This window comes from Megalops cyprinoides, chromosome 11 (assembly GCF_013368585.1).
Source record: "Megalops cyprinoides isolate fMegCyp1 chromosome 11, fMegCyp1.pri, whole genome shotgun sequence".
Taxonomy (NCBI): domain Eukaryota; kingdom Metazoa; phylum Chordata; class Actinopteri; order Elopiformes; family Megalopidae; genus Megalops; species Megalops cyprinoides.
The window spans coordinates 25018661-25046129 of NC_050593.1; the positions used below are offsets into that span (position 1 = coordinate 25018661).

Sequence of the window (27469 nt, forward strand, 5' to 3'; positions counted from 1 at the left end):
CTCTTGGGGCTCTTCAGGGTGGGGGACAGAGAGGCGGCACTGGAAGCCGCTCTCCGCCTCCTGCAGCAGTTCTATCTGGATCTGGAGAAGTTCCTGAACTGGCTGACAGAGGCGGAGACCACGGCCAACGTGCTGCAGGACGCCACCCACAAGGAGGGGCTGCTGGACGACCCGGCCATCGGACACCAGCTGCTGGCGCAGTGGCAGGTAAGGCTGAGAAGGACAGGAGTGCAGCAGGAAACAGTGGGGTCTGTGTCAATGGTGAATGCACACCAATGTGCACACAGCAACATGCACGGGGCTACTGATTCCCCTTTTAATGCATCCGGCTGAAACCTTCCATCCCAGAAAACCGAAGCCCCCAGCTGATTTCTCCCTCCTAAGAGTAATTATCCCCACTCATTTCTTTCTCCTGCCAGAGAGTAACTAGCCCATCACATCTGTATATCCAAATCGAACTTAATCATACAGCCATTGAGGATGAGTAAATGGGGAAGTGTGGAGTCTCGTTGGAGACCCAGGGGACAGTTGCCTGCTCCCTTGTCCCCAGCATTATAGAGGACTTGACTTGGGCTGGCCCGCCTGGTATGGAAGGAATGTATGCTTGGCAGCAGCACAGAACAGGGGCTTGATCTTGAAGAGTGAAGAAGAGAGGAGCCCCCACAGCATTGTGCTGGAGAGAAGAGAGGGGCCTGTTCTCAGAGAGGCCAGTGCTGCCCCTCTGCGTCTCTCTCAAGCAGCGCCCACACTCCTGGAAAACAACACAGACTCTGTGTGTTTCCACCAGCAGGCCGTGTGTGCTTCATTATAACTGACACACACGGTCATGCACGCACACACATAGAGGCGCAGACGCTTATTGGAGGCTTGGAGGAAACGGGCTTCCTTTCCAAAATTGTAGCTGTGATCTACACTGGGGATTGAACATGTTACGCAGGAAAACATACCATGTGAAGGTCAGAGTTCACCCACCTGTGTGTGTTTGTGCGTGTCTGTATTTGTGTGTGTTGCTCTGAGGGATTTGTGAAGAGATTTGAAAATAGCTTCCGGTAGTTTTTCTGTAAGAATGTGAAAACTGAATGTACTGTAAATGTAAATGAGGCTGGAAAGTATTTGTGGAATAGAGCATGTTATAATTTTGTGAAGCGTTTTGTATGTAAATTAATTAGAAAGTACAGAACAAACAAGAGAACAAATAGCCCACTAAATTAAATATCGAATATTATATAGAATATTATATCGATATAATTATATAATAATTATATCGAAATACAGTAAAGTACAATACAGCAGTTGCTCTTTTAAAATATTTGCATAGCATTAGCAGGAGTAGATACGAACTAGATCATGACATAGGCCGCTGAGGTCAGATGGTAACAGATATCAACACAATAAGTCTGTGCAGAGCTTGCTGTGTTGCTATCTGTCGTTACATTTGAGTTATAAATAAAAGCCACGTCACTGATCACTAAAGTTTCCCATTTTTGAAAGGCTGATTTTAACAAGGAGAGACAGAATCTGAGTTGTGTAGACCGTAACAACTTTTAGATAATGGAACCGAGTGAGAAGGGATGTAAATTGAAAAGAAATATTCCCAAAATGCAGCAAAGTCTCATCTTAAAAGCTGAGGGAAAAGATGAGTGAAAGATTTCCAGAATGGATACAGACAATGCAGTCCCAGGTCAAAAATAAAGCAAATTGCCCAGGATTGAAAAACAATCCTAAATGGGTTGTTGATTAATATTTGATTAATCTGTTTTTTACATTCTTTACATTTGTATATTTTGACATTCAGAAAGATACAATCCCCCCCATCCCCAATTGTTATACATGTTTTAGAAGGTTTTATAGTTGTGACTTGGAGGTAGCTCAACTAATATTACTCCTATTGCAATATCAGTACTTTTGCATTGATTGTTTATTGTTTCCATTTCTCTTTTGTTCTGTATTTTGAGCAAACTAGCCAGCTGGCTGGTGCTATTCATTTGCAAGTACATCAGATGAAGTCACTACCCCAGATCCACTCTTGTTTTGATCTATGGAATTGCTGCAGTGCAGAAAAGCTAGAAAGATGCCTTACAAAGTATCTAGCTTGGTAACCAGCTAAGTTACAATAGCTAGATATGTGGGAACAATGGCTTTATTCAATTTATGTCAAACCTGAGTAGCTAGCCAAGTAGCTAGCTGTGTTTTCAGCATGGTTTTAGTATACTGTTCCAGGGCGGCGATGTTCTGGAGCGGTCCTCTGGGAAGCTGAGCCTGTTTGATCTCTGAGCACAGCAGTAGAGCTCTTAACTGTGTTCAAGACAGCACTGAGGACTGAGGCAGCTGCACGGTTGTGTTGGCAGGAGCTCCAGACAGAGATCCAGGCTCACACCGAGGCCTTCCACACCCTGGACGAAAACGGCAAGCGCATCCTGACCTCACTGGAGGGGTCAGAGGACGCGACGCTGCTGCAGAGACGGCTGGACAACATGGGCCAGCGCTGGAACGAGCTGCGCAGCAAGTCCCTGAGCATCAGGTGAGCTTGTATCTCTCACGCTGTGCCCTGCACCCTGTTTCCAATAACCCGCAGGCATTTCACCATTCAACTTACACCTTTCACTTCTCCATATTGACCTTTTCCTGTGCTAAGCATGTTAGATTCCACACCTAGGGTGAGTGCACATTGCGCCCATTAGATACACTCATGTCCTCACTTCAAAGAGCTTCACACCTTCACCCGCCCAGAATAAAGCGTGAGTCGCAGGAGCACCGGTGCTTCTTCAAAGTGAATATGATTTATCTCCGCAGTCGTGTTCTTGGTTGCGTGTGCAGAGCTTGGAGGCCTCTTTGCGGGCTCTGGTCTGACAAAGTGAATGTAGGATGATGCCCTTTGTGGGAGCACAGAGGGAAATCCGCACTGACAGACTCCACAATGCAGGAAGCAGTCCACACTGAGAGGCTCTACCCAGAGCAGGAAGAGAGTAACTCTGCGAGACTTTCCACAGAAACTGGAGGTCATTAATTATTACGGCAGCACAGAGGAACAGAGGCCCTCTCACATTCTTGCATCACTTACACCCTGTCATAATAACGACAATAATTTACATAAGGCACTACACAGCCGTATTTAGAATCATGAGAGAAGTAAAGGTGAGAGGAGTGTCCAGGTGAGAAGAGTACAGGTGTGACAGGCATGGTGGTAGGCGTGATGACCACGTCACCCTTTGCAGGTCTCATCTGGATGCCAGCACACAGCAGTGGAAGCGTGTGCACCTGTCTCTGCAAGAGCTGATCACCTGGCTGCACCTGAAGAGTGAGGAGCTGGAGCAGCAGGCACCTGTAGGGGGCGATGTCCCTACTGTGCAGCGGCAACTCGACACACATAGGGTGAGAGGGGGAGCTGAGGGATCTTGGGAAGTGTAGTTAATGCCATATTGTTTTCTCCCCCAGCGCTGGAAGAGGGAAATGAGAGGTGATGTTATCGAGTGCTCGTTAGGAGTGGGACGATGGGAGTGGAGGAGCAGCATGGTGGGAGTAGATTAGTTATTTTCTCTGAAGTCAGTTGGAGTGTCATTCTGGCTCAGAACATAGTTTTGAGAGCTTTATGCTTTCTCTTTACAAGTTACAGAATGTTCTTGATTCATAACTCATATGATTGTAAGTTCTGTAATGTTGCTGGTTAGCTTGTTGACGGTTCGACCTTTCCCTGATGGTATGTTGTAGGCCTTTAGGAGGGACGTTAGGGCCAAAGAGCCAGCAGTGACCAGTGCGCTGGATGCTGTGAGGGTCTTTCTGTCCGAGCAGCCCGCTGAGGTAGCAGGGAGATCACCGACAGACCAAGGAGGTAGGTGAACAGCTTCCAGAAACACCTATTACATTCCGACACAACAGTCTACATACACACATTGAAACACAGCACACCACACGCAAGCAAGATTACATAGCATGCCACAAACACATACATTCAGTCAACACATCGCGCACACACCCACACACACCCACACACACACACACGCACATACGCGCACACACACACAAGGGGGATTAGACCTCACACTATGCATACATATACAGGATTACAAAACAATCTGCATATACATACATTCAGACACACACAACATGCAGGTAGGATTACAAATAACATAAAAATCAATTTCTCCCTCTATCACAAAAACGCACATACACATGTGCAAACACTCAGGGGGAGCTTAGCGTATCTGACGCAGAATAAATGTACTTTAAGGTAGCCAAATCAGAGGATTGAGATTTTCCTCTCTAATGAACAGTCAATAACATGATTACCTCTGATAGCAAGAACACTTAATGAGCTGTGACCATGTCATGTGAACTTGTTTGTCCATCTTGGCGAAACAGAGAGGCGTTTCAGTGGTACGAGATGGAGTCTCGCAGGGAGACAGCTGATTGAGGCTGCCTGAGCCACGTGCCTTTGGGAAATTAAAGAGAGGATAGCAGTATCCATGTAGAAGTGAAACACAAAACGGACTAAGCACTTCCACCCATGTCTGTTAATGTTCGGCCTGTCAGTATTGGTCAGTGTTGGGAACAGGCTGGTCTATTGTCTGGAGGAGGACAGCTGAATGCATGGAAAGTCTTGCTGTCTGTGTCAGTGAGTGCATGTGCAGCGTTGCATGCTGGGAAGGGTTTTCCATGGTCTGCTCCGTGGGTAGGTACTATGCTAAACGTTAGTGGCATCATGTGATGGCACAAGCTGTGGCTAGATGTAAAGCTAGCAGTAGTGTTAGTCATATGATAATGTCTGACTGTTCTACCTACAGAGTTTACCTTGTGTGTGTGTGTGTGTGTGTGTGTGTGTGTGTGTGTGTGTGTAAGCAGTGTGTGTTCTGTGTAGGTGCAGGTTGATTAAGTGTGTGTGTAGAGGGATATAGCTATGTGTTATTGCTTCAAAATGTGGGTATCGTAGCCCTATGTTCCTCACTCATGCATTGGGAGTTTACACTGTTTCCTGGCTGAAGAGAATGTGTAACCTGTTTACGATATGTGTTCTTCCCGAGTGCTGGGATATTTATGTTCCTCCTGCAGTGTGTGTATCAGGGTATTTACGCTGTGTATTCTTCCTGTGTGTTTGTGTGTGTTTGCGTATTTATATTGTGTGTGTTTTTGCATCTTTACACAGTGTCTTCTTCCCGCGCGTGTGTGTGTTGAGGTATTCACGCTGTGTGTTCCTGTCCCAGAGGTCAGCCCGGAGGAGCGTGCTCAGAATATGGGGCGTGTCCTGCGGAAGGAGGCGGAGGACGTGCGCACAGGCTGGGATGGGCTTCGGGAGCGAACGGCGGACTGGCAGCAGCGGCTGGACCAGGCGCTGGAGAGGCTGCTGGAGCTGCAGGAGGCTGAGGACCAGCTGGAGCTGAAGCTGCAGCAGGCTGAGATGGTCAAAGAGTCCTGGGAGCCAGTAGGGGATCTGCTCATCGACTCCCTACAGGATCACATTGATAGGATAAAAGTGAGCGGCTTGCTGGCCACACCCATTGTCATACTGGGTGAGAGTGGGGCTCATTGCCACTCCACCACATAGGCTAGATCAGAAGCTGTTTCCTTTAGTAAATTTATTGGTAGAAGTAACAAAATATTCTGAGAATTCTGCATAATCTTCTCTTGTTGTGCTTTTGTGTACACCAACATTTCAGCATCAAACATGCCTTTGTTAGGGTATAGCTTTATTATATATCAGCTGTTCATATACATAATTTGGCACTTTAGACAAATGTCTAGAAATAATTAGACAGCGAAGGCACTTGCTTCAAGCATAGGCTGACAAGTACATCCCAAGACATCGCACATTTGAGTCTTGGCTGTGTCATTAGCTGATGATGACAGGGATTCCACCGCAGCAGGGAATGATGACTTCATTCTGTTGTAGTTGCGTGGGCTCACATTGGCAGCTTACACATTCAGACTGTTGATTAGCTCTCTCTGAAGACACGTCAGGCGCCTTGAAGTTGTCATCAGTGAGAGATGCGGCCATCCTCCAGTCAATGTCTGCTCTCCTGTAATGCGTATGCGTATATTACAGTGTCAAAATAGACTTTGGCTGCAGGAACATGTATTGTAGGATTGCAGGCTCATACCATTTTGAACGATTGGAATCATTTATTAAATAATCACATTTTAATTGATCAACGTGTCTTAACTGAAAAAACTCTGCTCATCTCTACTGTAGCAATACGTACAGAACCCAGCCTGCCATACATTTCCTCTATTATATAATGTAAACCTTATTCTGGACGTTACTGTGTAATACCGTAAGCCTAACAACAGAGACCTTTATTTGTTGCAGTTATGTATGTTCAGTATGAACGGTGGCTTCTCATGCAAATTGTCACCTGAAACTTAATGTAAATTTAATTTGTATTGATTTTCCAATGTGATTAAATTCCACCCACTAATGGGAAAATAAAGCAATGCTCTCACTTACTGTACATCACTGCCAGACCAGTTACTTTGATTACAGTTGGATAATTTAGAGCGATTTTCCATACTTACCACACGCCTTAGTATAATGACCTTTAAACGTGTTCACATACAAAATATAAATCCCAAATCCCTTATAATCATGTATTACCGTGAAACTGAATGGTACTTAAAGAGTGTTTTCTCACTCACATACTTCACAATTCCTCACCACACCCACACACTGATAGCAGCCATGACTCTGGTTGGTGATTTGGGAGTTGACATTCCCTAATTAGTGGATATTGGGGAGCAGTAATTCCCTCCTTGCATTGTGGAGATTCAGTAATCAGAGGTTTGTGGTTTGGGGATATAGCGGAGTTAAGCCTCTGGCTCTCTTGTGTTTTTGCAGGCTTTTCGAGTAGAGATAGCCCCCATTAAGGAGAACGTAACTCAGGTGAATGATCTTGCCTCCACCTTTGGCCCCATGGGAATCCAGCTCTCACAGTACAACATCAACAGGCTGGATGACCTCAATACACGATGGAAGCTTCTACAGGTACAGCTCTTACCTGAGCAGCCAGATACTTGTTGACAATGACTAATACACACTGATTCAAGGGCATGCTTAGACTAACTGAAACACACTGAAACTGACAATCATTCATACAGGCAGATGGACAAGTAAAATGACACACACATATTGATATTGACAAAACTGTGAGACAGACGATGATACTGATAGATGTATTGTGTTACAGTAATATGCACTGTGTCATAATGGTGCAGAAATGTGCTTTGGTGGTTACTTTAGGAAAGTATACAAGAGGACTTGTAAAGCTGATGATGGTGTGTTCACAGAAAAAGTAATATGTGTCTAAATATTCTGTGTTATTGGGAAAAAAGCTGATAATATCAGTGAGAAAAGAAAATGTACTTTTAATAACCATAATTTTGCTGTATATTTGAAGTGTTCATGTGTAAATGTGCGGGGGAAAATCCTTAGTATACAGACATAATTTTAGTACATAATTGGACATTTTGTACATTGCAAAAACAATTCATTTTTAGCACAAACAGTTAAAGTAAATATTGTGTGACAAAGATTGGAGAAGACGCTCTAGAACAGAAGTCCTTCAGCTGTGGGTAAAGGCAGCATGCCCAAATTCATGGGCGCTGAATAGTCACGCAATGCAAGTGAATGGGCCAGACTTCACATATTTTTAAGTGATGCTAAATTAGTAGGTCTTATTTAAAGGCTATTGAAAAATGTGTCACAACTCTAACTAGTTAAATGTACCAAAATATATTATACATAAATGACTGTGTTCAACGTATAGATTTATGACTATGCTTGTATAACAAATATTATGGGTTAAATGGGGAGGGGTACAGGTGCTTGACCAGGCTGCGGGTGGCTGTAGTCCAGTAATTAGAAATGCAGTGCATGCAAGCACAAGACTCAGTGCATGTTCCTGTGGAGCATGTTGGAGAGATCACTACAGGCACGCTAGCTTCACAGTGTTGTGTTCCAACATCGGACATTTAATCTAGTTTTTGCTCTCAGTTTGATTTACCTAGGTATTATTTTTCGTATTGATCAGTTTACACGTTTTTCAATCCCTTTGCATGCTCTATTTACCGATTTCTCCCCTTCTAAAATGCCTTTCACCAGGCTGGCACCATATTTTATGAGCAACTTAATTTTTTTTTTTTTCCTCACCACAACTTAAGATTTGGCTGATTTTTCTTTTGCTCTACCATTTACTTTGGCTAGCGTCCCTTGATATACATCACTTGCTTTGCTGATATCATCCAAGCAACCAGCAGGTGCCTGATGAGGCACGGGGTGCCTGAGAATGTTGAGACAAATAACCCCTGCTGCTGAGCTTACTTACAAAGCCGAATTGTTCTGCTGTTGCGGGCTCTCGGTCGTCATCTGCTGGCGGCTCGTAGGGGATCGAACACAGGCCATTGAGCTCAGCATGTGCAAAAAGCGAACGCCTTAACTACTGAGCTACTCAGGCCCGTTGTTGTGTTTTTAATTTGTTACTGTCAGCAGGACTAAACCTGCCACGATCAGAGTCACCTCTGCTGAGAACACTGTACTAAAGAGAACTTGTAGTGCAATGCTGCCTGGTGTAAAAGCTCTTCCTTCACTTGATATTTTTCCTATTGATGAGTGTCAGCTCCCACCACTGGTGTTCAAAGTATTACACCCTAAAACGGGAAGATTAAATTCAGTGGATGAAAAATATCTATTGACTCCAACTGAAACTGTATGAATTGGGTCTGATGACAATGTGATTGCATTTATACATCCTGGTGGGGCAGGTGAAGTGTGTTGTCATTATAAAGGGATGTAATAGGCAAGTGATGTGTGATGTGATTATAAAGCACGTGGCAAGCAGGTGTTACATGATGGAACAGCCCCTTGTTGTCCCTGTTGCATTAGGTTTGTGGATGTCTTATTTAAAGCAAACCTGTGTAGATTTTGCTGTATTTCGGTTGTTGATAACCACATGAAAATTATTCCACTAGGCACAGCCTCCGTACAGCCTGATGTGTTTGATGTGACCTGTGTAGCATTTGTGCAGTCTGACCTGTGTGATGTGTGTGTAATCTGAGTCAGCTGCTGGCTTGAGAATGAAATAAGTTAGGGATCAAGGGAGCCACGTGACCCGTACAGTCATGTGATCTGGAGAGTCAGGTGGGCAGCTTTGGTCGAGATCCCCCAGCGGGAGAGGAGTCAAAGGCCTGTTAGTGAATGTGGCGTGCACACAGCATGCCCAGACTCGCTGTCCTCTACAGTCAAAGACTGGGGCTGCACTTCAGACAGGTGTGCGTATGTCAGCTGTAGGTGCAGTTTGAGGGCTCTGCTCCCTTTAGTCAGTGTGTATGAATGCTCTGCTCTTCTCGGTGTGCCTTGGGGCTTTAGTCTCCTTCATCAGTGTGTGTGAATGCTCTGCTTTCTTCAGTCTGTGTGTGTCAGGACTCTCGGGTCCAGAGTCATTGTGTGTGAGAGCTCTAGTCTCCTCAGTTAGCGTGTGCTCGCCCTGAACTGTGTTCGGGTAGAAATGTGTGGGATCGGACTTGTGGTTTATGTGTTTTTTGCAACATAATTCTGGCAAGACGATCACATGCAGCGAGGGGTGAGCTTGTGGGTGTCAGTGTGTGGCTCTATGTGTGTGAGTATTTATGTGTGAAAGCTATGTGTTAGATAGAAGTGTTAGTGTGTGTTTATCATAAAATTACATAAAATTGACCAACGGACAGTTCTACACACAGAAATATGATGTGAGGCAGGGCTGTAACAGTTCTTAATATTTTCAGTAATGAGTAGGCAGTGCAATACCTGGCCACATGACATAGAAGTCAAGTTTTTACTCTGTGCGTATGGTCTGGTTCTGCTTTTACATACCAGGCTAAGAGCAGAACCTTAAATGTTAAAAAGAAAAAAATACAATATTCCAAAAAAAGGCCATTTTTGAGGAAAACAGATTTTGTTTTGTTTTTTTTTCAAGGCTACTCCATGGGAAATCACCTGAAATGATTTTTATTTTGGTATGAGAGTCACAATACCAGGAAGCTGTAGAATGCCGGTGAATGCTTTAAAGGAAGACATCTGCAGAGAACTCTATCCTCTAAAAATTTTAGAAAACGTGTGTACCTGATCTGTAAATATTTAAATATTTTTTAGAAAATATTTTTGCAATTGCCAAAGGATTAAGAATATTCAATACAACACAAGCAACATTTAGCTTTAAGCAGTATGCCTCTGTCGTTTTGTCATTTGAAATGCTTTGGCAATGCAGTCCTTTTATTGTCATGCCAGTAAGGCTCATTTGAATTTAACTGAATTGACTGTGTGTGTGTCAGAGAGAAATGGCTCACGTCCACCGCCCTGTGTCCAGATGCACTTGACTGTGGCCAAGCTATTACGGCCATGTCCACATATGGGCTGAATAGCGTGCCACATATGGCAAGGGTGTGGTTACACCAGTTATAGGTGTTGATAGGCATTTTTATGGAACCGTTGCCATCTGATGAAGGAGGAAGTAACCTGGCGCAGTGCCATGTAAATGCTGCTATCTCCTACACATAGAATTCACTTCTGTCACCAAGATCTGCAGAGAACATCAAAGTAAACTGTGATCATGCTCAGCCAGACAGAGACATCGATCGCTGTGTGGGAGAAGGAGCAGGCCACTGTGCTTGTGACCATAAGACCTCCTTCCAAAGCAAACTACACCTCAAGATAATATAATGGAGATGCAGTGTATGTTTTAGAGGGGCCTGTGTCTGCTTCGGCAGTCAAGCTGTAACTGAATATGGCTGATGGAAACAAGCCATTAGAGGGAGCCTGGGAGAAGTGGACTGGCTGCTATACCTGGAGGGGACTGGGACCATTGTACCATAAAGAAGCACCTTGCTCTTAATTTCTTATTTTCTCCTCTAGTAGTGTCTATTTAAATGTTATGAAAATATAAGCGTAAAATGTAAGCATAAAATATAAAGTGTAAAATAAATAAAAGTAAGTTGGGTGGTGTTGTATGAATATTCGGTAATTATGGCATCCAGCTTTTGCACCACGCTTAAAATGAGCTCTTGTCTCCATAATCTTAATCAGGTTTCCATGGAAACCTGCAGAATCTCAGGGAGAATGAAGGAGGTGGGAGATATATCCAAGGTAATGTTTACATTGAACATAATCCAACAAGCTCCACCCAGCTAGCAGGCCCTACCCATTCAACAATCGCCATCCAACCAGAACGCTCTAGAACGCCATAACCAAGCAAGCCCCGCCCATCCAGTAAAGGCCATGCACCCAGAAATGTCCTGCTCTTTTTTTTTCTTTTTCTCCCATGCTTCTCCCACCATCTCTCCCCCATTGCGGCATTCATTTATGCATCAGTTGTAGAGGTGCTCTGCTGGTTATTTGGCTCTTAGTTCTGTCTTCACAGGTTACATGTTTGACTGGATTGCAGAGAACACATACCTCCTGCTGTATGAATGTGCTGCACATGTACTGGACCTTTACATGGTCCCCCATTTCTCTCTAGCATTATCTCATTTTTTTCCCATTCTCTCAACAGAAGTCATGCTCTGCGGCTAGTTTTTAGAAAGTGATTGAATGGCATCTCTCGCTCTCTCTCTCGTTCCCCAGGTTTCCATTGAAGAACATTTCAGACAGCTGAATGAAGCCCACAGGGACTTTGGCCCCCAATCCCAGCACTTCCTGCACCGTAAGCCTGTTTATGAACCCCCATGCCAGCATCTTCCGTACTGAAAATCTGTCTCTGAAATTCTCCCCTTTACTTATATATCCTCTGTCACCAGCCACTCTGCTTCTCCCTTTACACTGTCTACCCCCTCGCCCCCTGTTATCCCCTGTACTCCACAACCCCTCTCAACCACTCTTTCACTCTTTACCTCCCCTTATTTTCTGTGACCCCCTACCTGCCTGGGTACAGCAGGATTGGGTTGCAGGATAGTATGTACCTTCAGCAAAAATAATGGCTTCAGATTTTGCCAACATTATCGTATGTATACATGGTATATGTGTATTAGTATATAGAATGTACTAATATGCATCTGCTGTTGGTCTGTAGTGTGAGTAAAGATCCCCTTTTTGTATCAGACTAAAAGCTGTGATGTCACACTTTCACAGAACATGAGAAATAAAAGCTATGAATCTGAAACATTTCGAACTTCGAAAAAAATAGAAACAGAACAAATTTTAAAACTAAAACATGCCAACTTTTCGAGCTAGATTCCTGGCAAGAAATATTAAAATTTCCACTCTTACAGATTGTAGTAGAGCTTACTCAGGTGTAAATAACATTTTGCAGAAGTTCTGTAAACTAACACAGATACGCAGTGCTTCCACAGATACTTTGTCATGAGTTTAAAGCCAGTTTTCCCCAGCACACAAGGGATAAAATTCATTCACTTACTATGGCCAGTATGGCTGCTTACCATGGGCAGTATACATATTTAACTGTAAATTTATATCAAAGCTGTTAATAATAAAAAAAATAATAATAATTTTCAGTATGCAGTGTCCAATAGTATCGTCCACCTGTGCAAGTCCAGTAAGGTACCCTTTAATGCCATACCCCCCACCCCCGCTGCACACACACACACACACACACACACACACACACACACGCCTTACTCTCTGTGCCACCTACACACACCTCAGCCCTCCTTACTCACTGTACCTCCCCTACACTCTGTAACTCCCCCCACACATGCACACTCTCTGGACCCCTCCAACTACTCCTTTTCCTTTTGTGTGTGAGTGTGCATGAAGAAAGACAATGTACGTTTGTGTCAGGTAAAAGACTGTATTTGTCATGAGAAGCGAGAGACAGTGTGAGTGTGTGTGAGTGTGTATGTGTGTGCGTGCGTGTGTGTGTGAGTGTGTATGCGCACGTGTGTGTGTGTGTGTGCGTGCGCATGTGTATGTGTGTGAGGTTAAAGACCGTACATGTGTGTCATTAGAAGCAAGAAACTGTGTGTGTGTGTTCAGTGGGACCGGAGGTGCAGTGTGAGAGATGTGTTTATCTCTGTGCTTGAATGCATTTCATTTCCTCAATCAAGCTCCTGCCCTGATCCACTGGGTTCTCCTGACTGGAAACATAATCCCATCACAGGGTGGGAGGGAAGGCGGGAGGGAGGGAGGGAGTGAAGGAAAGAGAGTGGATAGAAAGAGGGACAGAGAGAAATGAGAAGAGGGATAGAGAGGAAAGGGGGGGAGGAAAAGAAAGAGGTGAAGAAAACATTGCTTCATTTTCTCCTACATAGCTATAAACACTCACAAAGAAACGTCTTTTTTATTCTTTAAAAGGATAATTAATTTCACAAACAGGACAGGAAAGCTGTCAGTCACACAAGGGGAGGGTTCCACAGCCCCACCAGCAGCCCAGTATTAGTGCTTAGTGACAGCACAATTATAACAATGTGCTATATCAAATACATTTGGATTGACCGTTACATAGTCACCTGACACCACCTAGGAGAAACACAGTGAGCAGTCTGCATGGTGGGAGGAACAGAATATGCAGTGGCATATGAGAATGTGTGTAATCCATACATACTTAGTTATTGCATGTAACTGCTTTGGCAATAGTGCTGTTTCTCCTGCCAATAAAGAATTATTGAATTGTTTATTGATGTGGGAGAGGGAGGGAGACGGGAGAGAGATGGAGGGTTGGAGAGAAAGTGAGGCAGTGCTGGATGTTTTAATGATTGTTTAGGACTTCATTAATTGAGGTGCCAAATGCATATTCGGGAGGAGAATTTTCAGGCAATCCCTTTGCAATTAACCAAAGCTGGACAACCCGGGCCCATCCATGACTATTAAAATCCCACTTAACATGTTCTTTCCACATCGGCTGCACATCGTTCACAGCGTCCCTCCTCCACACCCCCCCCCTTTTTTTTCCCTGTATATGAAGTTTGAATTGAGGGATCAGCATCCTTGGCCTGCGGCCAGGTGTGATCCAATCACTGAGCTCCAAGCCAAATAAAAGTACAACTACAACCACATCAGTAGCACCCTTTACATTTTTATTGTATGGATCATATCTAACACCATATCTACTGAATATTGCAGTGTTATATTCTGTTACTGTCATTTCTACTTTTCTTTCCCTTCTCTGTGTTAACAATGCTTTTTATTATTTAATACCTTGGCATGCCAGTATGAAAGATAGATGGGGGCATAGGAAAGAGAAGGGGATTTAGTGAGAGAGAGAGAGAGAGAGAGAGAGAGAGAGAGAGGGCAGAGAACAAGAGAGAAGGGTAATATAGTATTTTCTGTCTTTGATTTTGATGACCTCCCTGTCTTTATTCCCTGTTTGCAGCTTCCGTGCAGCCTCCATTTGAACGCTCGGTCTCACCCAACAATGTGCCCTACTACATTAAGTGAGTGTCCTGCTCTTACATTAAGAATAATGCTAACACTGTAACTGGTTTTGAGTAAATGATCTCACCCACCCTAAGTCAAAAACTAACCTTGACACTACACCATATTTACCTAACTAACCCTAATCCTGTTGGTACACCAAGTGTATACCTGACATTATTACTGCCACAACATAAAAGTAACCCTAACACTGCGATTTCTCCCCATTTAACTAACCCTTAACAATACAACTGCATCATGGATGTACCTAAACTTAACCATGCTATTATACCAAATGTGTGCAAGCAGCCCAAGATGATTCATCAGAGTAAAATACCTGTCTCCTTGGTGACTGGAACAGCCAAAGCTTGTGTAATGTAATGAGGATATTAGGGACATCATACCTCTGTGATACATCCACATGTTCATGTCAGCTTTGGTTTAGAGTATTGGAATTAATTTCCAATGTCAAAGAAAGGGTATTGACTATATTACAGGAAGTAATCCACACATTGTGTTCTACACTTATAGTTGAGTATAACTTTAATGATTGGCCTGGGTTGTGTTGGTGTGAGGTGAAATCCACCAAAACCTACTGGGGGAATCAGTAACTGCTGTAGTTTTGATAGCTCTCTGTAGCTTTGATAAAGGTTCTGTAGTTCTGTTGAGGGTTCTGTAGCTCAAATGCAGGTTCTATAGTTCTGCTGAGGGTTCTTTACACCTGCTGAAGGTTCTGTATGTCTGCTGAGAATTCTGTATCCCTGATGGAGGTACTGTGAGTCTGGTGAAGGTTCTTTACACCTGCTGAAGGTTCTGCAGTTCTGCTGAGGGTTCTGTAGTGTGAATGCAGGTTCTGTAGTTCTGCTGAGGGTTCTTTACACCTGCTGAAGGTTGTGTAGGTCTGATGAGGGTTCTTTTGTCCTGCTGGAGGTTCTGTCGGTCTGTCGAAGGTTATGTAGCTTTGCTCTAGCACTTACATTGCCATGCAGTGTTTGGCTTGGCTTGAGTGTCACTCCAGGTCTTTGAGAGTTTCTCTTCATATCATGTTTAAGGAGGAAATGAGTTTGCTGTTAATGATTGCCATTAACTTGTGTTGCTCTAGATTAACCAAAAGAATTGGGAGTGTGCTGTGTGTTTCAGACCAGTTTCATAAGTGAATGTGGAGTGTTACAGTTGAGTGCGTCATAGTTGATAATGCATGTGAGTGTGGGTCTGTGGTGTGTGTGTGTGGCATGTGTGTCTGTGTCTACGTGTGTGTGCGTGTGTGATGAGTGACAGATCTCCCTCTTTATGTGCAGAAAAGAGATCACAGGACCTGAGGAGATGACCCGGATCCAGACAGAGTGAGTGAGAGCGCAGGGCACGCTGATCAAACTTTCAAATAGGGGGCGCACTGTGACTCTTACACTCTAACCAGCTTCAGACAGGACTAAACTTACTGAATTGATAGACAGACCTTAGTATACATAAAGCTTGTATGCATGGAATATAATAAACAGAAGAAACAGCCTATGTCATTTTACAGTCCACCGCATAATTACCGAATTATAGATGTCTACATCTGTAATTCTGCGAATAGAGAAAAATCGGCGAATTTATTTTAAAACGTAAGGAGATCTCAGCAGCGACTTAAGTGGACGATTCCAGATAATCCGCAAACTGCAGTACTGCTCGCGGCCGACCGAATGGCGATGTCGCATCTCATCTTCGATTCAAGTCAAGTCTGTCTCTCACTCTCTCCGTCCCCTCCTCCTTCTCTCTCCAACTCTCTCCGTCTTTATCTCCCTCACTGTCCCTCTCTCAATCACATCTTTCACCACCGAACACCCAGGATGTTGCAACCGAGCATTACGTCACTCGTTCGAAACGGAAAATGCAGGCACCATTCCCAAGCGTCACTTTACCCTGAAATTCCTAATTTATTTCACCTCAATAAAAACTGCGCAGCGTGGCAGAGTCATTTAATTCACCAAGAGTCAATTACTGAGATTTGTTTTGCTAGCCTTCAAAGTGTTCACAAGAAATGCTGAGATAGGCTAGAAAAAACACGTATGCTGGATAGCATCACCAATATGGCCCTGTTATTAATAATAGGGTAATAATATGACAACATCAGAGGTTACTGAGCAGTAGTGTAAAATCATTGATTTTGCCTCATTACAGTATATTTAGCACTCGAAACAGAAATGCACTTGCTTCTTGGAGAAAGTCGAATACGATTTTAAACATAGAGGGTATACACAGGCCAAATTGGCTACTAATAAACATATCTGGCTGTTACATTTGAATAAATACAGCCTGGCTGTTTTTTTTAATATCTGCTCTTTAGATTTAACAATGAAGATGAATTCTGAATTGAAACCGCGCCACCTTAAATCCCGGTGCAGAACTCTTCCCCCGAGTCTTCTCTCTTTTTCAGCTGAACTGAAGTTCTCTGGGTGAATAGATTGGGGGAAGGGAGCAGGCGCGATAGCTCCGCCTTGTCTGACTAGCTTGCGCGCTGCTCGAAAGTACACGGCTTGGCCGGACGGCGTTTTCTTTATAGGTTTGCTACGGCAGTGGTGTGGGATTGCCGTTCGACTCGGAATCGATCGCTAAAAGCAAACATTCGGATTTACTGCAACGCCGCAACAATGCGCGAGCAGCTCAGAAAGTAAGTCGACGTTTTTTTCCCCCATGCATTGGTGCAGTAAACCCGCTAAAATGTCGTGGCGAGCCCGATAAACGGGGGGACAGGGGGACGGTGTGAATGAGCTGTTGCAGCGGCATAGAGGCAGCGCCAGCGGTAGCAGATGTTCCAGTGTTGGCTAACCACAGCAGGTGTCCGGGCTCAACCGCCACGATTCACCCCGGAGGACTGGCACACTGTCATTTACGGCTTCCATTGTGATATTTAACAATGACCGATCGAAAACATGTCCCTGCGACGGTATGCAGAGAGGTATTTGTCGTGCAGCTTAGCTGGCTAGCAAGATTTATTTATTTATTAATTTGTCTATTTATTTAATTATTTATTTATCACTGTTTTGAATTGATAAGAGGAACGTTTCTTCGTAAAACAGAATAGGTCATCGTATTCACAGTTTGTGTTTTGCGTTATTTGTGGCATCATACATGGCTCTCTGAATTGTGATTTATTTGGTAGCTAACAACCGTACTGTATTCTCTCACAAAGCATCAGAGATGTACCGTATTGATTCAGATATTTAGGTTATTTCATTGCGTGACCCTGAGTAGCTAGCTAGCGAACTACCCATGGTAAAACAAAATCACGAATTACAATGGATCGCTAGCTGTGTAGTGCCATTTGGCCAGCTATCTAGAGTCATCGATCATGGTTACTCAAAATCTGTAAAAATAGGCTATATATATATATCTATTACTTTCTGATGCATTTCATGTCGGTTGCATATATATTTGGTTTGCTCTTTAATGTCCAAAAATACTGCCAAAACTCGGGGTAGCTAGCTTCGTAGCTACTATTGTTGCTTTCAGCACAGATACGGCTAGAAGCAGGTAGCTAAGACATCAAGGAACGGAATGCGTTCAAGGCGGGCCGCAGTTGTTGTAATGCAGAAGACTGCACCTCCACCAGTATAGCCCGACTGAGCGTCTCATTCCACCAGCATTTGCCAGAGACTAAATGTGTCTGAACACGTTTGATATTGCGCCCTGAGTGCCATTGTGTGTCTTTAAGCGTTATAGTGCAGCGCGGTAATTACGTTTTGCAGCTAGGAATTCTACATACCTAGATAGGGAGCTAATGACAAAGCTAGATGAGCACTGATACGGACTAAAGAAGACCCTGATTTGTGGGGTTGTCTTTGGTGGAAACTGGCTTACCATATATTGATGAGATCTGAGCCATCGTTTTTTGCATTTTGTTGGTTAAATTGCACCTTGCCCTCGGTGTAAGTGGGTTGAATCTGGTTCAGCACGGGTGCACCAGAGATATTCCCATGTATGTGTTTACTAGTCTGTGGAAAGATGTGATGGGCGAGTCAGTTTCCCGGGATGCTGAGTACAGTTGTCCCGAACCAAGAGTAGAAATGTCATCAACAGAAAAAGACGAATGTTTTGTCATCTGAACTCTTGAAAACGGAAAACCAGCTGTGTTTTATCATACCGTATTATCGCATTACATTCTGTTGTGTTATTATATACATATGGTATTATTACAGTATTTTATGCTATAGTATAATGTATTGTTTTAATGGTGAGATGTTGCTTGGGTGTGGTGATATCAGGGTTCAACACCAGATTTCTGGGTGCAGTTAAATGTGTATGCAAGTGTGTATGAGGAAATGCTTTGTGTGTGTCTGTGTGTTTGCATGTGAGAATGTTTGAGAGTGATTGTGTGTATGTATATATAATCCATTGCATACATAAAGACTTATTTGATATGACAATATAAGTGAGCAGTCCAGTTAGATGTTGCACTCTGAATTAAATGAAGCCTTAATTTGTCATACATTTCTGATGATGTTCATGTGGAAATTTGTGTTTTATATTTGATAGATGTTTATTAATGTTATGTATTTATATCATTCTAAACACCCTGGTATTTAACCAAGGGCATTAATAGTCTCTGAGTGTTTCTAACCTCCCGTCTTCAGTAATAGTAAATGGTTAGCTACTCTTTGTATCCACACAGCAGTTGAGGTAGTAAGAGCATTTTGTTCTGATATGCTAAAGGCTTTCAGTGTTTACTCAAGTGCCAGAAGTGGTATTGCCTCTTGTGGAAGCCTTCCTTTCATTTTCTGCATTGTGCTGCTAGCCATAGGATACTTTGCGCGTCTGTTACACTGCAGACCAGTTACATTACTCCTGTTTGAATCACTCTGCCATGTTAACGGTTGCCTGAACTTTGGTCATATCTTTCACATTAACCTCCCTGTCCAAATCAAAGTAAAAAAAAACTGGAATGCAGATTTCCATGCAGAAAGCCAGCGAGCCAGTTGTCACACAACACGTCTAACTTCAAGGATGTTGACACAGAGTACCTACCACTGTGGCACAAATGTAAACCTTTTTCTCTTTCATTTAAAATTAGGTCATTCCTTGCTGTGTGCAAGGGTGGTAACCTGTTGGTCACTGATGTCACTAAAAAGAGTTCACCAGGGGCCTTTTGGATATGCCAATTTCAAGAGTCACAGTCATTTACTATTATTATTATTATTATTATTATTATTATTATTATTATTATTGCCCCCTTTGTGTTGTAACCTGGCATAAATCAACCAGAAGTTAAATACTGACTTTGACTAGAAAAATGACCCTAGTCACAGTTTCAGTTCAGCTGTCATGTGTAACACATCATTTCATGTGCGATGGTTTGTGTTTCACAGAAATAATATCCAAATTTCCCTACTTTGGATATGAGAGGTTGCAAGGACAATGATTGAAAGGATAGGTTGTATTCCAAATTCAGCCCTCACCACCTTAAGTTGAAAGTATTCTTTAAAATATATTAAAGACCAATCTCCTACTGAAAATGTGGAACCCTCTTAAAAATTCAAATAAGTATCTTTTATTTCAAAAGCTGTACATAAAACAACAAAGATATTTGTTATCCAGTGATTCAAAATTTTTAATAAAGGGGTTAAAGTTGGAGCTGTATTCCTTTACTGCACTGCAGATAATAGGCAGTTTAGCTGTGTATCAAGACCAGATCGTAAGCTACTACAGGCGATAGTCAGCCAACTCAAAATTTTTGTCTACCAAAGATTTTGTAGGCAAATGGGCCATATAATTGTCTAAGTTCTGCAGCCTGTATAATTAATATTAATTCTTCATTAATAATAGTATTTCTTCAAATATCGATAGTTGGTCTGTCTCTAAGTGATATCGAACATGGTACTTTTGGAGCTCCCAGGCTGCTCATTGGGTGAGAGCACAACCTGAAGCCCAGGTTTGACCTCAGCTATGTCATCAGCCAGAAGAACAGATTGGCTTAGAGGTGCTGGGGATAGGGGTGGGGAGGTCGGCCAGGTCGGCCCCTCGTCTCACCGCTCTCAGGCACCCTGCAATTCGTCAGGTGCCTGCGACTTGCTTGAATGACATCATCAGAAAAGTGCCTATCCTCCAATGAGCGCCCACTCTGCGCTGTAGTCTTCTGTGCTGATAAACATATCAAAATCTGTTACGTTAGCTTTAGGTACGGGCTGGCTTGTTCTGTCATCCTCTCTTCCTCCAATCTGTGTGCAGTCTTAACAGGGTTACACTTGGCATCCAACAGTTACACTTTTCACACTCCCTCCCTTTGTTATGACAGAACAACCAGTGATTAGTGTGGTGATAAAGCAGTGGTAATTCTGTGTGCATCCCTCAGCCATTGAATGCTTTGTCAGAGAATGCATGCTGCTTTCAGCCTAGTTTGTGCCGGTGATTACAACAAAAGATAAAAAGAATGTTATTCTTACCACTAGCTTAGCATTGTCTCGCAACTAGAACATAATGCTGTTATGCTACACTATTTACTATGCTAAATACGCATACTTAAATTCATTAAAGCATTTTTTACTTCACGATTATGAAACTCATACCAGCAATATCTTCAAATAACACAGCGTCCGATATGATCCAAAATCAGCCCAACTGGATCTTGAACCCACGGATCTTGAAATGGGATTCAGAGGGTGTTGACTGAGCCTTCAGTTTGCTTACCTAAAATGTTGCTCTTCCGTGCATTCAGTAATTTCTCCAGAACCCAGTTACAACAGCAGCAGGCAAAGAGGATTATAGTGGCTAACTAATTGATTTATTTAGCAGTCATGTTTAGCCTGCCAGCAGTTGCAATTTCACCATGAGTCTCTTTAAAAAAAAAAAACAACAACCTTGAATGGTCTCTTATATAATCTGATATATGAACTGGTAATGAGATTTTGAATTTATGAATAATTCATTTAAAAAAAAAAATGAGAACGTTTCTACAATCAGCATTTTATACTGACATGATTTCTAGCCTATGCCATGCAGGAAAGAACTTGATGGAACATAACTTGCAATCACTGTCTAAGGCTGTTGTCAAGATGCGGCTGACCTGATGGCAGTGGAAGTTAATGAAAAATAAGCCGGAGACTACTCTGTGTGTGTGTGTGTGTGTGTGTGTGTGTGTGAGAGTGAGTGTATGTGTGTTATCTGTGTTACTGTGGGTTTTAATGCATGTCATTGTGCGTGTGTGTGTGTGTGTGTGTGTGTGTGTGTGTGCACCCTGGTGCTCTCTTTTCATTGGTAGGCTTTATAGAGAAGGTGTGGAACTCCACACCTGGGTGTGAAAGCCATCACCCTACGCACACAAAGGCACACAGACACACATGCACACACACACAGCCAGGCTATTCCTCCAGCACTAATCCGCTGTTTCCACCAACAGAAATCTTTGCAAGCCTTGCTGAAGCTGGACCTGGCTGACAAGGCTCACTTGGATTCCCATTGCAGTAGCCAAGCAGTAATACATGGCATGACATGAATTTGAATCGGTGTGCTCTATGCCATTGTTGACTCATAAGAAGGAGGAGAAGCGAGTTAACAGAGTTCTCAAGGTTTCATTTCATGAAGCAAAAAAGCAGACATTAGCTATATTTTATACAAATCTTTGTGAGAGTGCTGTGATGTGTAAATATGCAGCTACCCTATTAGATATTCTATTTGTATTGCCATTATATACTGAAATTGGTTTAGGATACAAACAAGTGAATGTTACACTGTGACTGGAGTGTGCAGGATTTTAGAAGAGCTAGCTGTGCCTTTTGAAACCACCCGTAACGTACCCGTCTTCCTGATAGCTTGGGGGTTGACTGCCAAACCATCTATGCACAGATCAGTAACCCCGCCCTTGGCCTGATTTTAACACGGCCATTGCCAGACAGGTTGTGGGGCCAAAGTTTGTTTTCACTTTGGGTAACAAAAAAAAAAAATGTGGCTGAAATTTGTATTGAAACCTACCTCGGCCAGTGAGCCTGGTTACAGCACAACATTGGGGGGGAAAAAAAGATGTTAGGTTCCTGTGTGGCTATCGGGTTCTGCTGAGCTTTTCACTCCCCTCCCAGGGCTTTGTGGTGGATCCATTGTCAGGTGAAAAGGCTGTTGTAAATGCAGCTGTAGGAGACGAACTCAGACTGGTGTGTGTGTGGCTCAGACATGCCTGCAGGTATTGTGTTGTGGCTCAGGCTTAGCAGAAAGTGGATGTGGATATGGCAGTATCTTTCCGCAGTAAGTGAAGTGACACATGCAGTACTCTGCGTTCCGGTGAACTTATGTAGTGTAAAAGTCTCCCGTTTCTTTTCCCGTGGGTCCTGATGGGTTTAACGAAATCTATTGATAAATAAATAAATAAAGTCGATAGATAGAGAGATGGATAGAGAGATATCAGATCATCCCAGACAAAATCAATCAATGTACTCTCAACAGACATAGTCTCCAATATTCAGCATGTTCTGTATTCGTGAAAATAATTGTTGCTTAATCACTTGTCCCGTAGCATGATTTCTGTGGTAACATCCTACTGCACACACCAAACCAGACTCATGCGCATGATGATCACCTTGGTAATTAGAGCTTTAACCACAGGCAGTTAAATCCGGAGGATGTGACAGCCTACCAGAGAACAGTGCCGTTGTCGTGCCCTGGTATCTTCGGTGACATCTGTATGAGGCTTTTTTTCAGGTTTCACGGAAACGGCGGGTGTGAGTTATGTGGCTTAATGGTTACAGCAAATTGGGAGATGGTGTGTGTCAGTCACACCCCTCTATTTGTGCCCCGTACCTCTGCAGAGGCTCAGCGGCATATGATAAAAATCAGTGTAAATCGCTGATGTTGTGTCTTGCTGAGCGAACTCGGGCCTGCAGTGTGCGCTGATTTCTGATAAGTTCAGTGCAGATGCTGCACAGTGCTCCTTCCCATCGAACAATCCATTAGAATCCTCTCCTGTCTTCTACAACTGCCCGTGGTTGTTTCAGAGAGCTTTCACGTGTGGCATTTAAATTCTAACCCCATGGCCCTCCGACGCATCACTTAAGTGAGGGGGAATAAAAGGTGTGAGATCCTGTCTTGCCTTCTGCAGTGCTGTCCCTTTGCCGCCCTCGAAAGAACGTGACACAGTTTCAATGTTTGATGACAATTTGCAGCTGCAAGTACGCCGCTCGAAAACCACGCGGCTCCTCCCGATCTGTCAGCTCGCTTGTTTTGTTGAAAAAAAATGAGAACGGCAAAAAACCCCAAAAAAATAAAAGGAATGCTTTGTGTGTGCACCTTTTGTGGGGGCCAGTGTGATTCTGCTAAGTCACGCTACAGTGTACGGTCCACGCCAAATGTTGCACACTGGAAAGTAGTGCATCATTATGAAGTTAGAAATATCTGCCTATCTTTTATTCATCCTTGAATAAATAATCCACATCACGCGAGTTTTTTTATGTATAGCGCTTTGTATCTTAACAGTAAGGCGCTGATATCTGAGAGTGCTCTACAGCTCTTTCTTTTTTTTTTTTTTTTTGCTTTTTTTGCTGATTGATTTTCGGCAGGATCTCAAATCTAGCCTAACTCACCACCTACCATGAGGATTGTGGACTACAGGATTTCCTGTCGAGAAGAGCGTCGGCTCCAGGATTTGTTTGCCAATCCACCTCTCCGGATGAGGGCTAGAATTCGAATGCCTCTGATTCAGTCCCCTTTCACATGTAGAGAGGTATTCCAGAGGGCCCAGTATTTGCATTCTTCCTGCGCATAGGAGGGCCATTCGAATTCAGATGGCATATGTGAAAGCACTCTTATTCATTAATTTGATACAGCACTGCTCAACAGGGGGGGCTGCATTATGATTCAGCACGTCCCAGTTGGGAAAGTGCAACTTACTGACTTACAACAGAGTGTAGTAAGTTAGAGAATTTACAACTATTTCAAAAAATAAAAGTTCTGCAAAGTGGAAGTATGTTATGAGCGTGCACTGTATGGCTTTTTTCAATCATGACCTTCCGAATAGTTTTACACATTAGATTTATATCTGGACATTGCAGCCCCAAATTTGGGCATTTTTGGATTGATCATTGTGTGAGGATGGACAACCTCCCAGTAACTGACTTTGTGATGTTCCAGCAAGTTTATGACGTGTCAGATATGTTCTGTCCTGAAGACTGCATAATCATTAAGTGTGGGCAGTGTGAGGCAGAGTCAGCAATCATGAGGAAGAGCCAAAAATATAACCTGCAAATCCAAGTAGGTTGCTGTTATGAGTATCTTGCTAGCGTATAAGCATAATGGCCAAACTATAAATACAAGGTGGCTTTGTACCTCATAAATGAAAATGATAAGTACTTACAGTCAGCTTTGTTTTTGCATGTTTACTAGCCATTTGTGATGAAGAGCTGACCATCATCTCACATCAATAACAGGAGAGGGCCAGAAATAATTTATGATTTAATACTTGTGTTGATCCTTAGTGACTGTTCAGTGAATCTCTGTGAGTTGAACTCTCTTTTCTCTGACTTAACTAGCTACAGTTCACACCTTGCGTTGCTTACAGCTGAAATTAGTGGGCTAGTGATGTTGTAGCAGGCTCAGAAAACATTGTAGCAGAATGTGGACACCAGTTACAGAAAGTCAAGTTCTGTTCCAGAGAGGACTGATAGAGCTGGTTTTGTTTTTCCTAAGTCTTGGCAGATGTGGCTAGCCAACCAGGTATTTGGGGGATTTTGATTGGTCTGGTTTGAGCCTTGAAATCCTGCCACAGTGTTATCAGTCATAATTTCTTTTCACTTCCAAATAAATAGCACACTGGAATCCATCTCTCTGATTTAAACACAGTATCTGTGATTGTCTAATATGGTCAGTCATGTGAAGAAATATGATTTAGGATCATATGATTTAGGGGCATTCTATGACAAGTGAACCAAGACCTCATGCACTTTGGTCTCAGATTTACTTCAGATTGTTAACAAATATATATTGTCATTCAGATGAACAAAGCTTCTGTATATTTTGCATTTCATCACAGATGTTTGAACATGACTCTCATTGTAAATGTTAGTATTCTTTTGCCAACAATGACCAGGAGCCCGCATTGGCGGAACTTGGCTGCATCAGGGATATGGGTAGGTAGGTCTGCCAGGGTCTCCTCATCACTCCACCCTCGACACTCGTGGGCACCTCCAAGATACTCAGATAGCATCAAGAGGATGTGCTTGTCCTCAAACAGCATTTGCCTGTACACAGTGAGACTGCAAGACTGTGAAAAAATAGTCATGGAAGGTGTGTTTCTACAATCAGCATTTTATACTGACATGATTTCTAGCCTATGCCATGTAGGAAAGAACTTGATGGAACATAACTATACTTGCAATCACTGTCTAAGGCTGTTGTCAAGATGCGGCTGACCTGATGGCAGTGGAAGTTAATGAAAAATAAGCCGGAGACTACTCTGTGTGTGTGTGTGTGTGTGTGTGTGTGTGTGTTTGTGTGTGTGTGTGTGAGAGAGAGTGCGGGAGCATTGCACACACCAGAGTGATTGTTCTTGCACTGGTCACTACCGACTACCAACGTTGGGTGCAAAGAGGGGGAAATGCAAAAAATAGACAAAAATAAACAAATTTATGAATAATTATATTTTAGGAGTCTGATTTTGCTAGGTGATTCCATGGAAGTTTTTAATGTTGGTTTAGTTTTAACTATTTAATGGGAGCATTTCAGATTGATTTAAATGTGCATTTGTAATAACCTCTGTCCAGTGGAAATAAGAATTGTTTTTCGTTTAAAACACTGATTTTGAAATAATTGCTCTTGGTTGTAGAGGTAAAAGGAGTGTGAATCAAAAGGAGAACATCAAAGGTGTGTGATTATGTGGCTGGATAATATCTTTTCAGCTCTTCCAGGTACATTTATTTAATTGTGAGAATACTTTTGAGGAACTACAATTTTGCATATTGCATCCTGTAATTAGGATGCTTGAACGGATTATTGAATTATACTTCGCTTTTAGTTTAGTTTGTAGAGATTAGATTTTTATCAACTGTTTGGAACCAAACATTTTATAGCTATCATTTTAAAATGATAAAAAACAATCACCAAGATAACCACCATTTTCATTTTTTTCATGCAAGTCAGGTGAAAGATGACCTATGTCCTAAAAACATTCTCCACATTGAACTTAATGAACCGGCACACTCCTAAAATAGTGAAAAGGGAAAAAAAAGCATATTTTGCTCCCTGTTGCCGTGGCCTTTCAGACTTGGCAGGAGCTACGGCATTAATCGTGCCGAGTGAGAGTCCAAATCACACAGTGTATGTACCTGCCTACAGCGAGCCCTGGTTTTATCAGTAAGTGTGAGGAACGCCTAGTGTGGAAAAATGCTGTACAATGTAAACTTGCCATTAGAGTGGCTACTTTCCAGCTCTGATTACTCAGTTGTTTCAAAAGTTACAGTTTAAAACTGCATATAAGAATTTTAAGGTAGGGCTATCATTGTTTAGGTAGCTAGCTTTTGTGGAGGTGAAGAATAATTTTATCATGGTGTGGTATATTTAAAAAAAAATTTAAACCATGGACGCATAATCTTAATCCTGATGTTGATTAAAATGATCATACTAAAAATGGTTTTATACTATATAAATGTACTTTGTGTTTAGCCTAGCTGTTGTGTGCATTGGCACAAGCTTCATTCAACATTTACATCCTAATTTACTGTACACTGGTTGTGTACCTAGGAAACTACCATCTACCTAAGAAGTACCATTAGTTTCTAATTACTGTTCAATTTCGGCACAAATTAATGTCAGAATTAGAAAGAAATTAAGTAATGGGGATTGCTGCAAATAGGTTTTGATTGCATCAACCCAGCTCGCTAACTGTCTGAATGAAAACAACCACAGATGTCTAGCTATGTGTCAAGGATAGTAACCCTTTATAACCACAAATTTTGATTCGTTACATACGTTTAGGGATGTGCTGAGATCAATACCAAAATCCAGCGCAACCAAAGTGGCCAATAGCAATACCTGAGAATGTTACTGGCTTATACAAGTACTGGCAGAATTTAAATTCCTTGGTCATTGTCCATATATTCTTCCCTTGTAGCACAGTCACCTACAATAAAGTGGTATACAGAATTAATGCAATAGAGATATTAGAAACCAGCCCCCAAAACTGAGTAA

The 27469-nt window shown here is 42.7% G+C and overlaps 1 protein-coding gene across 9 annotated transcripts in view; it reads left to right on the forward strand.

The window, feature by feature from the left end:
• dmd (dystrophin) overlaps positions 1-27469 on the forward strand; it is a 162037-nt gene that overhangs the window by 117820 nt on the left and 16748 nt on the right. For 5 of the 9 annotated variants that reach the window (XM_036540281.1, XM_036540280.1, XM_036540282.1 and 2 more), the window contains 9 exons: positions 18-207; positions 2349-2521; positions 3216-3372; positions 3709-3829; positions 5199-5467; positions 6827-6973; positions 11582-11660; positions 14286-14346; positions 15625-15669. In XM_036540281.1, coding sequence (XP_036396174.1) covers positions 18-207; positions 2349-2521; positions 3216-3372; positions 3709-3829; positions 5199-5467; positions 6827-6973; positions 11582-11660; positions 14286-14346; positions 15625-15669 — 1242 coding nt within the window. Of the gene's footprint in view, positions 1-17; positions 208-2348; positions 2522-3215; positions 3373-3708; positions 3830-5198; positions 5468-6826; positions 6974-11004; positions 11105-11581; positions 11661-14285; positions 14347-15624; positions 15670-16787; positions 16980-27469 lie in introns of those variants that run through there. The other 4 variants (XM_036540283.1, XM_036540285.1, XM_036540287.1 and 1 more) reach the window with 3 other exon arrangements.